We start from the raw sequence: 19,025 nt of genomic DNA, 5'->3' as shown, positions 1-19,025 counted from the left end.
GTTCGATGGGAAGCCAGTGAAGCTAGTAGAGGACTGGGGTTATATATAGAAAGTTTCATAGCCAGAAGCTTTGACAGATAAATATTCAGCACCTCTTATTCAATGATCTGAGGACTGCACTGCTCTTCCTACCTTCGAATATATATATATATATATATATATATATATATATATATATATATATATCCATTACTCTTGATTTTGCTTAGACTATTTAGACATATAGGCTGCTTATAGGAATGTATATATATTTAAACTCAGAGTACTGAATTTCTGTTAACATTATTGTAAACTAACAGTGTCCTTGTCTATGTCTTTTTCTTATATTTGCAAGTAAACTTTTTTAAAACTAAACACTTTTTAAAGGAAGATGGCAAGGAAATTACTTATTTAGCTATGGGGGCAGGAAGAGAAAAGCAGGTTTATTGATCAAGTACTGCATGGGACTCTCTATATTCAGTTCAGTAGCATGTGTTTGGGGGTCTCCAAGCAACCACTTGTACAACCCATATTATTTGAATGCAGGGTTCCCTTTCTTTTCCTTAGCATGTCTTTACACTAGTAACAATGAAGATCTTCAAGCTATAATGTTTATGCTGTCAGACCACTCTGGCAAATGTCCTCATAACAACAAAGCCCACTTCACACAATGCAAAAGTTTGGCATTCATGACTGTATGCAAAATAGCCCTGTTCCAGGGGTGCGTGCCTACTCCACCACTATGGAATGGTGTTCTTTGAAACCTTAAGGACCAAGGCTTGGATCCATATTTACTTGGGCTTAGGAGGAAAAAACTGTCATCAATGGAACTTAATCTAGTGATGATTAAGTTATGTCTCATAGATTTCAATGATCCCAAGAGCTAACCCACTAAAATCAACTGGACATCAATTAGCCCTGCCTAAGTTATAGAACAGTACATCTAGATCTAACTCCAACTCAGAATGTTTTAGTGAGGAAAGCCCTCATCTAACTTTCATTTTTTTTCTAACCCTTTTTGTCCCTTTAGGGTCTTGATGGAAGGTCTGCCTGGCTTGCTCATCCCTGGCCGATGGGATGGTACTTCATACTATGGGACCATGTACTAGAAGGAATGAAGGCCTCTAGCATTCCTACGGATGTTTCTTAGAGCTGCCAGAATAGGACCAGTGAAGATGTGGGCAAAGCTCCATGTGCTTGCGCTGGTTTTGTTTTCCAAAGGTGTCTTCCTTTCCCTAGGTGACCACAACTTTATAAGGAAAGAAATTAAGATTGAAGGAGACCTTGTTTTTGGTGGTCTGTTCCCAATTAAGGAAAAGGGCTCTGGTGCAGATGAATGTGGGAGAATCAATGAAGACCGAGGCATCCAACGTTTGGAGGCAATGTTGTTTGCTATCGATCAGATCAACAAGGACAGTCATTTGCTTCCAGGAATTAAGCTTGGCGTTCATATTTTGGATACTTGCTCAAGGGACACATATGCATTGGAGCAGTCCCTGGAGTTTGTCAGGGCTTCTTTGACTAAGGTGGATGAAGCAGAGTACATGTGTCCCGATGGATCCTACGCGATTCAAGAAAATGTTCCATTACTCATTGCAGGTGTCATTGGAGGTTCTTACAGCAGCGTCTCCATACAGGTGAGCCCTCCAATTCTTAAGAACAAGCCCTTAGTCTGAATGCTACTTCACCTACTGCAAGGCATCCAAAGGGAAAGGTCACCTGGCCTGTGCAAGTGTCCTGGTAGAATGTGTCCAGGAGGGGCCATGTTGTCCAGCTTCAGCTTGAGTCTAAAGGAGGTGGCACGTGTGGCAGCTCTGTTAGACAAAGCAGTGCAGCCTTCTGCTGCCTCACGAGTGAAAGCCTATTTGACTACAAGTCCTATCATCTATTGCCATGGTGCTGGGGCTGATGGAATTCAAATATCTAGAGCTTGGTATGTCCATGCTGAAGAAGAGAGCAAGAACGTAGGAGCCACATAGCCAGAGCTCTGTCCTCTGAGAACTGTGAGCTTCAGATGACAAGATGAGAGACCTTTACAATGTGAAATAATGAAACTGACATATGCGACAATATTGAAAGTTTCATTATTCCCTATTCTAAGGATTATGGAATGGTAGAACTGGAATAATTCACCTGCTAATAGGACTAACAGCAGATACTTTAGAATCAAAGAAATTACATTCACAAGAAAGGCCTTGAGGCATCATCTAATCTAGCTTCAACCACAATAAGAAAGTTCAGAGCAATGCACCATCAGTATGTTGTCCGATCGTAAAATGTCAGACTCTCCTGCATGACTAGAAATTAGAGGCATAACCACTCCTGTATTTTGTACCTGTTGTCTGTTTTGTTTTTTTTTAATCGTCTGGCTTGAGACAGTCTTCTTCTTGAGATCAATAGAAAAGTGCCTCAGTCCTAGAATGCAGGATCAAGGACCTGTTCAGTGAGATTTTCTCCCCTTCTGGAAAAGGAATGGCTGCTGTGGATATGTAAGTTTAGCCAGGTGCTTCAGACTCAGGCAACAAGCAAGGCAGAACTAGGCTATGTAACTGATGCCCAGAAAAGTTGCTGTTCTTTGACCATTCAGGAAGGAACTACAGCCACAACCCAGGTGACAGGGCTGAAGCACTTCAGCACATTGCTCTGTGCACTTTGCTCCTTACCACATGCTTACTAAGCAATGATGCTTCTTGCATGGCGCAGAACCAGACACTTCCCCTTCCTCCCATGATGCACTTCACATCAAGCATAAAGTGGACAGATCACATGAAGACACAATCCCTGCCTCAGCAGGGGCAGAAGAGCGATTTGAATCATCAATCGCATCTCAGGGTTTTAGCCACTGCATACCAGAATCTTTCTGTTCAACTCCCATTGGAAACACAGCAAAAGCTACAAGGGGCAATTCCCTTGTCTGTAATAGGCCAGGTGCTGTAAGTACTGTAGGGAAGAGAAAGAGCTGGTTGAAACACTACATTGGACACATCTGTGTGCCAGATCATTTGTTTGAAAGTCTTTCCGTATCCACATCCTGCATTTCCACAGGCACAGATGTCTAAAGCAGGCCCACTGAACCAGCTCAGCTGTCCCCATATTTTCAAGTGGGTCTGCATGTAAAGAACTTCATCACCTAAGAAATATGCCCAAGCTGCCTTATGCTGAGACAGGCCAAGGGTCCATCTATTTTCATCCAACTGCAGTGGATCTCCAGGGTCTGAGGCAGAGAGAAACTAGAACTGCAGATATTGCAGACTGAAACTGGCACATGTGCTCTGCCCTTAAGCAGCCAGCTCCCCACATTTTTACCAAAAGATTTGGGTCTGCAGTTTGGGACTTGACTCTCATGAATTCCTTGAGCCAGGGGTGGGCAGTAAATACATCTCCAGATGTTTGGATTGAATAAAACTTTCTACCATTGGCTTCTCAGGAAAGTCCAAAATATCTGGAGATCGGCCTTCTTTCTGTTCTCCCCTGTGCTGAAAATTATGTTCTTATCACCAGTGCCATCAACCACCTGCCAAAATTGAATAAGGGGATAAATAGCATTCTTTTGTTATTTAAAAAACACAAAGTGCATGCCCCAAATTGTTCTTGAGTATTACAGTCTATGGGAATACTCCAGGGACTGCATTTTAATGCTCCTTGCTCATTCTTATTGCACAGGGGAATTCCAGCTTCATTGCAAATAATCGACGTAAAAGCCACAAATTAATTTATGCTGAATGATGCTAGTCAAACAAGCTTCATTTCCATTTTTTATTTGTTGGCATTTGCAGCAATATTTATAATGACCTGCGGTTTCTGTCTGGGCATCTGTCAGTCTGATCATTTTATTTTGTTGCCAAATTCTTGCTTCTCTCTTCATTTCTTCCACCAAAACCTGGCAAATGACCAATGAGTATGACCACACATGTGTACACAAACACACACAGGCAGTCAATCAAAACAAAACCAAAATTCACACTGCATAATCTGATCTCTAGAACCAATTAAAATCATGTGAATCTGAAATATTCACTATGTTTAAACTACAAGGGGGCGGATAGTAAGAGCTTTAATAGCATCCTTTACTGGGAGAGATCTACTGTGCAGATTTAGCCCTGCTGAAAAGTGAAGAATATCTTCACTGTATATTTCTTATTTAGTTAAATAATTTGTAATCCACCCTACCACATTAAAAGGCACCCAAAGAGGTGAATAACCCATGAGATTGTACAATAAAAATAGACTAAGAGTGCTGGTATCCATCATGGCACTCCCCAGGCACAAACAGGTGGTACCACCTTGTTTGGAGCAACCCAAAGGTTTGCAGGTGCAGGGGGAGACGGCCCCCATCATCAACCAAGGAGGACAGAGCATGTTCAGTTGACACAAAATGTTGACTGACTGATGGGGTGGAAGCAGAAGACTGGGGAGTGAGAGATGGAATAGAATAATTGCAGGCCTGCTGTCTACACTGCAACATTTTGTTGTAGTCCCAACTGTCACCACTAAAGCTTGGTCTAATGCAAAACCAGCAAAACAAAAACACAGCAGCAGCAAAACAAATTCCATTTCTCTCCCTTTCACAAGCCACCTGGAACAGGGAAGAGGACCTTTTGATACCCATTTCCTGATAGATCAGTGACCCTAATGCCTGAAAGTAGTCATATAATCCCCTGCAAGGACGGGCCACAACTGAAAATGGCCCATCCCTGGGGATATTCATCTCAGAACTACTCGAAGCAGGCAACAAATAAGCAAATGAGTAGTCTCATGTGACTCCTTTGATTATCCTATGCCCAGGAACATTTACAGCAAGAGTGATTAATGCGTGACCCTTCAAATGTTTTGGTCTACAACTCCTATCAGCCCTAGTGACCATACCAGTGGTAAGAGATCATGGGAGTTGTGGGCCAAAATAGTCTCTCACACATCCCACCCCAATTCACAGCCAGAACCTTGAAACATTGCTCAGGAAGCCGATAAGAGAATATCAAACTTGCCACCTTATAGACATTTATCTGGGAACAAATCCTATTGAACTGAACGAACCCACAAAGACAAATGCAGGTTTTGGATTCGCCATGTAGGCTGCCAAACATGTTGCACCATGTGTTCCATGTTGTAAGGATCACTCCATAGCCGCACAGTCTGAATCAACTGGATTGGTACTCAAGCGAAATGCCACATCCGCCCCGAGGTTTCAGCAAGGGGCGGCATAGAAATGTTATAATAATAATAATAATAATAATAATTCTGTACATTGCAGCAATCTAATCTGATAATCACCAAGGTATTATCCACTTTATTGTAAGGAAAATTAAAATATTCTAAGCAAATATGTCATTACAGCTAGCACATAAATGAGTGGTGGCAGAAAACAAAGCAAAGCAGATGCAGTTTGATTCACATAACTGTAGTAACATCAGCTTCTAACAAAGTTCTACTGAGTTCTAAGATGTACATAAGACTGACTTTTATGAATGTTCTGGAAGATGCTTTCAGGAAATGACTCGACTGCTCGTAGCTGCTGATCCCACAGAACTAATAAGTAAAGAGCAAGCAAATGGATACCTTTTATATGGCAAATTAGACCTCAAGAGAATGAATCGCCCTTTAAACCTCAGGGAGGTGATGCTGGATTATCTGAGTAGTTTGGTAGGGTTAGCTGTTATTGAATAGTGTGAAAAAATAGCACCCAAGATGGAAATGATATGGGTGCATATTTGAAGCAAAAAGGAGAACTGATTAAACTGATTGATGTGCTATAAGGGCTCATGAAGCCAGAGTGCTTTACATTCTGTGTATATGGAATTTACAGGTTAATTTTTAAATCAATTTATTTGCTATCAAGATAATGTCAAGGGCAGAACCTGAAGGCATCTGACACAGCAAACATACTGAACATTTCTGTCTGACTAGTGCCTGATTGGAAGATCACCCAGGACCTACATATACCACCTTGCAGGTGGAACAAAGATTTAATAAATAAATAAATTTGATTAATGTACTTCAGCATGGTGATTTCATGCCTATCCTCTTTGGTCCAAGGGCTAGAGAGAAGCTCCCTCATATTTACTAGAGAGAAAGCCAAAGAGTAGGGCTGAAACATATCAAACATGCTAACAAATTTTAAGTGTAAAACCTTTAGTAGCAGAAAATTAGCCTCAAGGGAGGTAGTTCAACCTTTTAAAATATAGGAAAACCCTACACAACAGCTTGAACAACCACTGAACAATTAGGAGCTGGGAGAAAGGGGTGGGGCCAAGAGAAATGCTTCATAATGTGTTGGTCTAGCCATTCATGGAAGGCAAGCTGGTCATGTATGTTTACTCGGAGTAAACTCTTACATTTTTTCATGATGTCTACGTAGTTGTGCTTGACATGCTGAGCAAACAGTCCTGATCATGCCACTCAGAAGTAAGACCAACTGAGCTTTTCATAAGAATTCTTAGGATTGCAGCCTGAAAGTAAGACAGTTGCTTTTTTAAAGTGAGACAACCATTATATAAAACATGTAATGTGTATGAATTCTGCAGTATCAAATTTGCAGGCTTCAACTCAGTTGGGGAAATTCCATTGGGGAAAACTTATTATTGAAACATCAAATGACTGCAGAATGTTCTAGGAGGATAAAATTTTCCTCTTCTGATTTCTGAAAGTGAACAGTTCTTTAAAAAAAAAAAAAGTCTGACTCATGTTCATGGAATTTAAGAGGGCCCTAATAGATCAGATCAAGGGCCTACCTAGGCCAGACTTTTGTCTCTAGCACGGCCAGCAGATTCCTTTGAGAAGTCTGTAGGCAGAGCAGGAGCTCAATACTAATTATTTCAGTTTATTCTCTTGCACAGAAACTGTTCCATTTGCTCTGAAACAGAAGTTATATTGACACAGCGTTCATGAGCAGGGTGATCCTGCAACAGAGCTCTCCCCTGATCATGCAGGACCTTCTGGCTCTGCCCCTTCAGCAGCCATATGGTCAGCAGGGTGTAGCGTGTTCCATGTAACAGGACTTCTATGTGACTGCAGGTCCTAAGTGTGAGAAGAGCCCAGGTAGGAGCAGTTGCTCATCCATGGGGGCCCCTTGCAACCATCTGCACCAGAGGTGTTGAACCTCTTTCAGTCCCAGGGCCAAATTCCATTGGAAGGAAGCTTTCCAGGGTTACCTTCCTGAGTCCAAAGGCAAAAGGTGCAGGGCCAAAATGGCAGTCCATTTTAACTTAACACTCTCACTGCTAGTAACTACGTCTGATTAAAAGAGGCGATAAATTTCAATCTTTTGAAATGTGGACGAGAACCATGCAAAATCCATTTTCCTCTGACCAATTGGCCGTCTGGGGAACCCTGGAAGGTAGGTGATGTCAGGATAAAAGCAAGGCGCATTGCTCCAATTCACCTCCACACTTTAAGCCCATGCATAGAGAAGCACATGAAAAGTTCTAGTGTTTCCCAGAGGTCTGGTAAAGACAAGCTTTGGGGAATAAAATGTGCTACAGCTTAAAACGGTTAGTTTCTGAGTGTTTAAAAAAGCAAGAATTACCCATCCTCAGAACAGGAATCTGTGCACAGGAATAGAAGTCAAGATTGGAACAGTGATTCACTCCAAATAAAGCAGGAAGCCTCCTGAGTGAGTGGGTACTTTTGATTCACAGGTCAGTTGGTAACACACATTTTACATACTATTGGTCTTTGTCAATAGCTGCCATTGTTAGGTGATGAAGGAAGCTATTCAACATCCAGATTCAGCTGGAACAAAGACACTTTAAAGTTGGTGTAAATAGGGTAAAGATCAGATGCTTCCTTTTGATGGAAAGTGGCTCCTCTCCCACTGTTCTTCTTCGCTAATGAAGTCATAAGGCTCTTTAAGGTACTGCCTTCCTAGGGAGTCATAATAGCAGATAATGGATTTTTAGCTAAATCCTTACAGTTTAATTTCCAAGATGGCTGGCAGGCAGCAAGTCTAAACAGGCGCTGTTCATTTTCCAGCATTATTTTGTCTTGATTATTTTCCCAGCAGGCACAAGTATTGGTAGAGAATCTGTTTCAAAGGAATGCAGTAAAATCTTCTTAGACTATCCTAGTGATGCAATTTAAGGATTTGTCTCCCAAGTTGCCATGAATGCACTGTATCCTTCCTTGAATATCTATTGGTGACTGGCTAAACAAACTTGGTGACTTCTCAGTCTACTAGTTTAAAACTTTATGGATAAAACATCAAACAAGTATTAAAACTCAAATCTGGTTCAAACACGCACATTCCTCTCTTGATAATCATAGACTGAAGTAGTGATTTGCCTGTGGGAGTATGCCATTTCCCATCAAATTTTCATTTAGCCTCAAACAAAACCCTTCATTTATTTATTTGTTTCACATTTAAAAATAATACAATATAAACCTTATAACATCCAGTATAAATTAAGCCATGTGGATAGCATAAATGCTGATTTGCCTCAGATCGTTGATAAGCTAATTAAATATTTGAGAGATGCCGTATTTTATATTACAGCTCAACATTAGAGAGAAGCTATGTCTTAAACCTCCAAATGGTATGGCCACTTTTGCACAAAACAATAAACCTGGACTCCAGGGAATCCTGGCATCATATTCAGTTTCTGCTTGACTCCTTCTGCTAACCAGAGCAACAACTCAGTGAACAGACACTTACCAAGAAGAAATAGCTGAATGCTCATACTTTGTTGTTTTCCTAATAAGCTAGAATTTGGAATCGCCTTCTGATGCCTCACTGGTTTGGGAGTCACAAGCCAGAATTCTGAGTTTGGCCATAATGCCAGCTTTTTCTTTTCCATGAGTTCCTCGTTATTGTATCCCAGGGAGGTGGCATCTAGGGCTTGTGGGCCTGTTAAAGCCCATGGGTGGGGGGAGGTCTCCATCCAGTCTGGTCACTTTTTCCCCTAACCCTAACCCTGGTCCCACCAGGAGGAGAATAATAATAACCCCAATCAGTGGCTGATCAGAGATAAGTGCTCTTCCCTACTTAGCAGAGAAAAAGAGGCAGGTAGAATGAACCAGGCATGGTTCATTAGCATGCTGCTCATGGATGATAAGCCAGAATTCGTCACAGCTCTGGTGTATCATTTTGCTGGTATGCAACCCATAAAAGATTGCCACTCAAACATTAATTTAAATCAATGTTATCTATCATCTTTTAATCTAACTATCCCACTTAATTTATCTAGCTATCCTGCCATTCTCTGCTTATACACTCCTTATGCACTGGACTACCAGGAGTTTCCCAGTTCTTAGCAAGTACTATTTTAGCCACCATCAGAAAGTTTGAAAGGATAAAGTTAGCTTTCCATTCTTCATTTCTAGAGGCATGTTAAATTAGTTGGCTTGATTTTGGCTCCAGTATTCCTTCATATCTAGCAGTCATCCTCTGTGTATTTCTTTTAATACCAATCCCAAATATTTCAATATGAAGGCAAGAATGACACATACATAAAAGAGGTTTTTGTTCATCCTATGCATGGAATGTGGAGCAGTGCAGCTGTCTCTGCTGTCACCATGACTCATGCCAAGTATTTTATCTAGATGGCTGTTTTCAGCTGTCTGCAGTGCCAGGGTGGCAAGATAAGAAGGCTGGTGTAAAGCTAGGAACCAGTGTGATTCCTCACAGAATTTCAGAGCTAGGACTCCAAATAGTCCTATGGCTTCCTAGAGGATGGGAGGAGGCCATAGAATGGTATCTTTAATGATGCTTTATCAATATGATTTATCCTTCAGTGTAAGAAACCATCGGGACAATAATTGATGGTATTTTTCTTTTGCATTAACACAATTGGCTTTGCCAAATCTTCCTATCACAAGGGAAATCCACTCTCCTACCATGACTGTGGTGCCAATTGTCTTTATTCATCATTATTTCTTCCAGAATTCTTTCTGCATATCTTTGAGCAGGGATAGATTTTAGATGATAATCTTTTAGTGTGGCTGCTGCTTTTAAACATTGCTTTTGAAATCTGAATAGTGAGTTCTTAAGGTAAAGGTAAAGGTTTCCATGTGACATTAAAGTCCAGTCATGCCTCACTCTAGGGGGTGGTGCTCATCTGCATTTCCTAGCCGAGGGAGCCAGCATTTGTCCCCAGACAGTCTCCGTGGTCATGTGGCCAGCATGACTAAACACCGGAGTGCACAGAACACCGTTACCTGCCCACCGAAGTGGTACCTTTTTATCGACTTGCATTTGCATGCTTTCGAACTGCAAGGTTGGCAGGAGCTGGGACGGAGCAACGGGAACTCACCCCATTGTGCAGATTCGAACCGGCGACCTTTCGATCAACCAGCCCAGCAGATTCAACCACTGTGCCACCTCTCTCAAAAGTCCTCTTTTGAGGAGTTTGCTCATTTTTGACATTCAGGTTTTCTCACCAGCACTTGCAGTAGAATGCAGCCATGGGAAAATGAGATGGTTGAATAGATGTACATTTCATTAGTTAATGCCTTTTTTTATGTCTTTGGCCATGCTACCCTGAAAGCACCTGATCTCTCCTGATCTCAAAAGCTAAGCAGGATAAGGCCTGGTTAGTATTTGGAAGGGAGACTGCCTGGAAACACAGAGTGCTGCAGGCTTAGAGAGCCAGTGTAGTGCACCACACAACGAGCGCGGGTCAAAATCCACAGCTGAAGTGCCAAGGACAGTGGACCCAGAAATAAGCCTGACAATCACTGAAAATCATACAGTTTCCAATTATGTGGGAAAGTTTAGTGAGCATGGTAATGTGAGTGCGCAGGTGGACCTACCATGACTAATCTGAGGATACTGCATCAGGTTAATTGGGCAGGCCAGTTTAGAAGCATCAGACAGTCCAAGCAACTGTCCCTTAAGCAGGAGGATCTGCCTTAGAGGCATGGCTTGTTCTTTTCAGTTTAGAAGGGAGGACTGGTATTCAGTTTGGAAAGAACTTTGTATCATTCATGGCCAGTATTCTAACTATACTTGCTTCTTTGGTTATTGACTTCTGCAATTCTCCTCTTCTGTACTACAAAGCCAGCCTAGCTGGTTAACTTTAACAAAATAAAACTTTGTCCTGAAGTGCTTGGAAGGAGTGGGGGGAAATAGCCATGATGCAAATCACTGCTTGATATTCTGGTCATCGAGTAACAAATGTGCAGCTACAGACCAAACCTGATCTGAAATACAAAACGTCCCGTACTCTAATGTCCCTGCCATCACCACTACTATCTCTTCTTGTCACCAGTAGGGCTACGTGATTCATGTATTCCCCTTCCATGAAATCATGGGGAAATAGTCAAAAGCTGTGATTTCGATTAAGGTTGGAATTTGTTCATATAAGCAACTATATATATATATTCTTTCTAGGTGGCAAATTTGCTAAGGCTCTTCCAAATTCCTCAGATCAGTTATGCATCCACCAGCGCCAAGCTGAGTGACAAGTCTCGGTATGACTATTTTGCCCGCACGGTCCCACCTGACTTCTACCAAGCAAAAGCAATGGCTGAGATCCTACGGTTCTTTAACTGGACCTATGTGTCAACGGTGGCATCCGAAGGAGATTATGGAGAGACAGGGATCGAAGCTTTTGAACAAGAAGCCCGTCTCCGAAATATATGCATTGCCACCTCGGAGAAGGTGGGCCGCTCCAATATCCGAAAATCTTATGACAGCGTCATCAGAGAGTTGCTCCAGAAACCCAATGCCAGAGTGGTTGTCCTGTTTATGCGCAGTGATGACTCTCGGGAACTCATTGCAGCAGCCAACCGATTCAATGTTTCCTTTACATGGGTTGCCAGCGATGGGTGGGGAGCACAGGAGAGTGTTGTGAAGGGCAACGAGCATGTTGCATATGGTGCCGTCACCCTAGAACTGGCTTCCCATCCAATCAAAGAATTTGACCAATACTTCCAAAGCCTCACCCCATACAATAACCATCGCAATCCCTGGTTCAAGGATTTTTGGGAGCAGAAGTTCCAGTGCAGCCTTCAGAACAGAAAGGCCCACCGAAAAGCTTGCGACAAACATTTATCCATCAACAGTTCCAACTACGAACAAGAGTCCAAAATCATGTTTGTGGTGAATGCTGTCTACGCAATGGCCCATGCTTTGCATAAAATGCAACGGACCATGTGCCCAAACACTACTAAGCTTTGTGATGCCATGAAGCATTTGGATGGCAAGAGACTTTACAAAGACTACCTACTGAAAGTCAACTTTACAGGTAAAACTTTCCTTCATGCCTGCAATAAAAAGGTTGCCATAATGGGAAGCATTCCAAAAACATTGCAGTACTTTTAATGGGCCAAATCCATTATTATAAGCATGCACAAGTTTTCAAGATCTCCAGAATTCTCCAGCAAACAAGATGTTACAGACAGCAGATCAGCAAAGGTGGAGAGAAATGGGCAGGAAGGAAGGCTGATTTGGTGCTTCATTCACAGTGTCTGTATAGTCATTGTCTTACAATGAAACAGAAGAGGGTTTGCAAACACTCAGATTTAAAATGCATTTTAATTTAAGATATCGGGGAAGGGGTTTCTATAAAATTGTGATGATGCAGGTAACTTGACTACATCATCCAGGCAACATTTCTCTCCCTCCACCCCAAACAACACAAGATATTTTGAACATCTTGCCCAGTAAAGAGATCTGCAGATCATGAAAGCCTGAATGGTTTTGTTGCTTTGTTTTGTGATCTTTGACTTGAAGGTATTACATACTATGGTTTTCAGATTTATTTGCTTGCTTGCTTGCTTGCTTGCTTGCTTGCTTGCTTGCTTGCTTGCTTGCTTACTTATGGCCAATATGGATGTCTTTGTTTTGCTTTTGTTTTGCAATGGTCTTTTGTCACTAGTAGAGAAAACATCAGAGATGGATGGAGGGGAAGCTGAGAATTCAGATCTTGATCTGAGGAAAAAACAACATTCAGGGTTTGTGAAATTGACTTGGCCTTCATTCAGGAAACTTGCTTTCAGTACAAGAAGTTATTTAACTTCAATCTTCAGCTGAGCCAAGCCAATCAAAAACAGCTTCCCCATGGTAATCCCTCTCCTGTTCCTGTCATGAATGCCTAGAAGGCCTAACTATCACTCTCTATGTATCCCCTTCAAAAACAAGGCGCCATTGAATACATGGAGAGGGATATCCATTGCCCTGCCAACTCCTCTCCCAAACCTTGATGCACTGGGCAGAAGGACTGAAGGATAACCTACAAGCCTCTAGGGCAGTGGTGGCGAACCCATGGCATGCATGCCTGAGCCAAGTCACTCCAGCATCGCCCCAGCAGCCAAGCATCAGAGAACAGGGCACAGAGGGGTCATGTGCATGCTTGGAAAGGAGTAGCAGCGCCAGGCAATGATGCCACGGGCCACGACTCGTTAGCTGCAGCTCGTCCAAGGTTTTGCATGGCCAGTCCGTGCACTGCCAAAGATATATGTATATTTGCTTGGACTGGCTGTGAGTTGTTTTTTCTAAACTAAAACCTTAGTTTTCAGGGTTTATTTCAGGCTTGGCATTTTGCAATAAATAAGTGGGTTTTGGGTTGCAGTTTGGGTACTTGGTCTCTAAAAGGTTCACCGTCACTGCTCTAAGGGAACATATATACAGGTGACTGGAGTCCTCTGTAGTGGGATTCCTGAGAGTGTTGAAAAGCATGTACCCATTCAGTCAACATGCACAGTCCCAATCCGCACACTGTCTGAACACATGGAGTGTAATTTCTCCACAAGGGGTTAACTCTTCTATAGTTTCCATGGCAATGATTGCTACTACCAGAATTCATTGCTTCTGAAGCCAAGTACTGATGCCATACTACTGGCAGTTTGAGGGGTTTGATGTATTACCCCCTCTTGGCTTCTCCTCACAAATAAAATTTTGGCAAGCAGTCTCTTAGGATGCAACTCCAAATGAAGTGTGGAATCCACTGTGTTCACTCACAGGAAGTACTTCATCCAACCAGGAGTCTATAAATATACTTTTATATTTATCTTTTATATTTACTTATAAAAATATTTTATATTTACTTCTTTTATATCCCATGGTTCACCATGGGAAAGCATATTTTTTTAATTCTGGGAGAAACCCTTGCCTTTATCTGGGGAATAGCAGGGGGTCTGGATGACCTGCAAACTTGAGAGAGGCTTAGGAAACAACAAGACATCTTGCTTTACTCTTACTTTCTCTGAGGCTCATCAAACATAGACAATACATCCCAGTGCCATCTAGCTTGGGTCTTAGAGGGTTTACAGTACTTGCAAAGCTCAGTGTGACATCAGGAGTGGAAAGAGACAGAACTAGGGACAGTCACAATGTCTGCAGGTCTCTTAATGGGTCTATCATGTAATTATTGAAAAGAAAAATACATTTCATAGAATTGTAGAGTAGGAAAGGATCTTGGAGGTCATTTAATCCAACACCCCCACACACACACACACACAAAGCAAGATCAGTGGGGTAGGATGCAATTCTGATCACTGTCCAGCCCTTGATGAAATACATCCAGGAAGGAGATGTATTTCCAGCCCACCACCCCGAGGCAGTCCATTCCAGTCAGATCTCTCTTGGAGAGTTTCTCCTAATGTTTCACCAAAATCTGCTTCACTGCAATTTCTATTCATTGGTTCTCTTTTAGACTTCCACTCCTATTGTTCTTATTAATATTTACTTGAAATACTGATTTCCCAACTTCTCCTGGTGTATTCAAGGTGGCTAGAAGCAGATACTTTAAGATACCACCATTTTTCCTGAAAGGCAATTTAAAAATACGTTAAGGGCACAGTCCCATGTCCCCCTCCCTCAGTGCACAGAAGCCTCCAAATTCGGGAGCTTTCATGCACAGTGGCTTCCTTTGCCCTGCACCCAGCATTCCATCTGGGCAGCTCTTTTCAGCTGTCCCAGTGAAGCAGTTCAAAGGGGAGAGAATATATCGATGGTCAGCCCAGGTTGCTCCCCTCCCTGGCCTCTACATGGCCCTTTTTCTCCTCTCTGAAGCTGATTTCTGACCTCAGAGAAGCAGCTGGCAGTGTTCGTTCCACACCATCTCTGAAGGCAGCAGGGCTTCCCAGCACCAAGGTCACAGGACTGCCTATAATCCCATTTCCCCCCTCCAGCTGATGTCAGGAGGCCATGGGGTTGTTCCCCACATAAATAGAGGGAAGGCAACAAAATTAATGAAACAGCAGCATATGGAAGCAGACAAAAGGATTCTACTGCGTAATGTAATGTCATTTGGCCTTGTCATTATAGCAAGCGCTGGCAGGCCAAACGGGTTCCTAAATGGGAAAGTCTTTGCAGGAGGCAGAAGGCTGACAAGGAAGAGGTCCTGTCATCTGCATGTGATAATTTGCTCTAGTTGGCTTGCCTGTCTTCAGAACCGAGTGTGCAACAGACGCGTCCTTTAGCGGTAGCTTCATTTAACCATGCTGCCCACGAACAGTGGATCTGATCTATTGCTGTCTAGAGTCTTGCTGGGGAGCAATTTTTATTTTTTTATTTTTTGGTCGTGCAAATGAACGCATGCATTATTCAACAGAATCATTCCCAATAAGTCTGCATAATAGGGAGATTCAGGTGTCGGATTAACTAGTTTTGACAATTCATTATGGATCATTTTTGCTGTTTGATTTGGTGTTGCTAGATAATCAATATTTCACAACACAGAGCGACCTGCAGGGCAGTCTGCAATGATGAGATCTATTGATTCGGTATGCTGACAACATTTGACATTATCTGCTGCTTGGGTGATGAATTGGCTGTAGCTTCTTGTGAGAATGACCTAATCCTGCACACTGCTCTATGGACACAGATTCCACTGATGGTAAAGAAGCTTACATATGAGTCACTAAGCACTGGGAGGCAGCCCTGTTTCACAACATTACATCTTTCTCATCTAGCATAAAGTGGTATTGAAATATAGTGTGAGGTTCACTGGATATTTTTTCACTAGCAATATAATCATGATCCAGCCTTGTAAAATATATGTGGCGTAGGTCAGGCTTGTAAATTACAATGCATCCATCCTGAGCACAATTCATCTCCGGGCAACTAGGCAATAAAGCTTTGCACAAGTTGGCTCTTCTTTAGGCCACCAATAAATAAAATGCTGTGGACAGGCAGGTGGGCCAGTAAATTTTGGAGCCCTATTTGCATGGTTCACATGCCTCCCCATTTTGCAGCTACCCATAGATGACCGTGAAAGTATATGACAAGCGTAGCAGCGGCTGTGGTTTATGGTAGGTAAAACCCTAAAGCTGCTAAAACCATGCCTAACTCCCTTTTATGTCTTCAGATTAAGAGCTGGCTTGTACCTTTCGGATCTGAGAAGGCTGAGCTGGTGAAAGTCATCGACTAGAAACCTGTGTGGATGTCCTTAAGCACCTTAATTCTATATTTAAGTCCCGTCAATAAGATGTCAGAGTGACTGAATGTGGCTTGTGAAGTGTTATTTTCACCAGGGGCTGGGGGTGGAAATGGATGGTGTTTTTTTTTTCTTTGTTCTTGCACCACAAAGTTCAGGGAAGGACAATTGTTCTGCTACCCAGCTTAAGGTACAAACCCATGGCTTGTTCCCTCCATGCTCATAACAGCCCAGACTTGGAGTTTCACAGGCATCCTACACAGCAAGAGCAGCAGCGCTGACTGCTATCTTCACACACCTCCCACTCTACACTTCTGCTAGCTGGCCATTTTTGACCATCTAGCTGGGCTGTTTTGTGGGGGAAGGAAGAAGGCAGCAGAGGATACAAAATAGCTCACATGGTGGCATCCACACTACCCTCGCCAGGGCACCCTTTTACCTCTTCTCCGAGATGAAGCTCCTGACCTTGGAGAGGCAGCCAGTGTGGCTTTGTCCATATCAGCTCCAAGGAGGAAAGAAGAGTGCAGATTCCAAGCTCCAAGCTTTGTTTCCAGCATCTCATATGGAAATCAGAACTTTAAGGCCAACTCCATGCCCACCATGACCAATGTTTACAGTGAATGGGATCACTTTCTCTGTCCAAGAAGTGTGAATTTGGTCAGTTCAATTTAAAATGTGGACCCATAAACATCCCCATCCTTTCCTCAATCTCTCCCTATAAATACGGGGGAGGGGGCTTTTTAAGGATATAACATGCATCCCCTAACTTTTAACTTTCCCTCTAGAATACTCTAAGCCTCTAGAGCAGGTCTTTGTCTTCTCTTTTAGACCATTCTGTGGTGTGTCCTTGCCTTTTACTTTAGGAATGAGCATTTTCCTGGGAGGGCTCCCTGGGTCTCCATAGACCTTTCAGAATGGAAAATATTTGTTTGTTTGTTTGAAACATTTTCATCCCATCCTTTGCACAAGCCTCAGGACGGCTTACAAAATAACAGTCTGTTCATGGGGTGTGCCCACCTCATAGTTAATATGATACCAGCTCCAGTATTGCTAGAAAAAATAATGAACCCTCTGCCTATCGATCTATCTATCCAGTATGTCCAAGGTATAGAAACTGGATTGGATGGATGCCATTAGGAGCATGCACCCTTCTCATCCAGGCAGGACACAAGTTTTTCCACAACACCAGTGATGTGACTAAGTGTACCCTTTCCTTTTCTCTCTTAATAAGTGTAATATGATTGTTCACTTCTATGGCGAAGATGGGGATACTTGGGGATGATGTTGCAGGAAGAGCAAAACCTGCAAGCCTGCCCTGGAATTGGCCGGTGGTTGAAGGTATATAATGGATCTCCACCAGTAAAACACACTGGCTCCACATCCACCTCTGGTGGCCACTTCCATATTGCCAAAGAAGGTTCATCAATTTGCATAACATTTACTTCTGTAAATTGTTTACCTATAGCTGCATGTTGGGAAATCATAGCTACAATTTAAATAGGAATATGCTAGATTTCAGCATTGGTGAGAAGCCTGGCCAGGTGACCTGCGTGCCTGCTTGGTCTGCTGTCCAGATGCCCACAGGTGATGAGCAACTTTGTGTCTCCTGCTGCTTTCCCTTCTTAAAGTTCTTTGCCTGTAGCCCAGATTTGGACTGGGCAGCTCATCAAGCACAGGACATCTTCTTATAGAAGTCTGTCCCCTACCAGCATTCCAAAATAGAGAATTGTCCTTTGCAAATTGTCCTGGCCATCATACACCCACCGCAAATATAAATATAAGCCTTCCTTCTCTACACATGGCATCAAACTGACAGCCACTTTTTCTAGTTGGATACGTTTAAGCACTTAACTTTTCAGTGTATGTTTTGCCTAAATGCATGCCTGCCAAGATAGCTTGGTTGTTCTCGAAATTTGCGTTTTGCTCATTTCAAAAGATGGGCCAATAAACAAGCAGAAGAGATATAATTATTTTGTATTCATGAACTACAGCTAGCAAGCATCATCTTAGAAAAGACATTCTGCCCTCTTGTTTCTATGGAGGCATTATCTAAAACCCAAGCAAATAGTCCCTTCTGAACTATAACTTTCTTCATTTGCAAATCTGTGCTTTCTCCACAAATGATTCAGTTGATTAAAGCACAGTTCTGAGCACATTTACTCAGAGGTAATTCAGCACAAACTTCCAAAAACTCTGAGCAGGACTTACTCCCAGCTGCCCTCTACCTAGTGCCATTCAAACATGTTGGACTACAACTTCTATCATCCCCAATCACTGTGCTGGGTGGTAATAATGGAAGCTTTAGTGCAAGACACTATAAGAGCTCTTTTCCTAGGAGGGGAAGCATTGGGGAAGACTGGTGTGTGAGTATAAGAACTAGTTTGGCATGGTGATTAAAGACTAGCAAGTCCCAGGCCTAAAACTTCTGCAGCTATGAATCTCTGAACCTTTCACTTTCTCTTCCCCTAATCTACCTCACAAGTTTGTTCTGGAAAATTTTTATGCCACCCTGTGCTTCTCAGAGGAAGGATATGAATGGGGAAAAAAAAGAACGTGTAATGTCTTAACAGAGGTTTGCTGCCTAAAACCCATGTGATTAATTGACAACATTTTCTGTAAGCTGTGCGAAACATCCCCATGTCAAAGCCTACTATTGTGTACATTCAATGTTCCAAGTGCAGAGCAGCGCGCCGAATTGTTTGAAACAGCCCTGCTTCCTTGGAGCACAATGCA

General features: G+C 42.5%; 1 protein-coding gene and 1 pseudogene across 1 annotated transcript in view; both read left to right on the top strand.

Moving 5' to 3' along the window:
- Nucleotides 1-1,115: 1,115 nt before the first annotated feature.
- GRM3 (glutamate metabotropic receptor 3) overlaps nt 1,116-19,025 on the top strand; it is a 42,697-nt gene continuing 24,787 nt past the window's right edge. The window contains exons 1-2 of the mRNA XM_044423430.1: nt 1,116-1,616; nt 11,303-12,158. Of these exons, the coding sequence (XP_044279365.1) occupies nt 1,119-1,616; nt 11,303-12,158 (1,354 nt within the window). The 5' untranslated portion in view covers nt 1,116-1,118. The remainder of the gene's footprint in view (nt 1,617-11,302; nt 12,159-19,025) is intronic.
- Nucleotides 10,433-10,551, top strand: LOC123020106 (annotated as a pseudogene).

Source organism: Varanus komodoensis, unplaced genomic scaffold (assembly GCF_004798865.1).
Source record: "Varanus komodoensis strain SLA01 unplaced genomic scaffold, ASM479886v1 scaffold13_3, whole genome shotgun sequence".
NCBI lineage: Eukaryota > Metazoa > Chordata > Lepidosauria > Squamata > Varanidae > Varanus > Varanus komodoensis.
The sequence above is the reverse complement of the archived record's forward strand: the minus strand, read 5'-3'. Positions and strand labels throughout refer to the sequence as shown.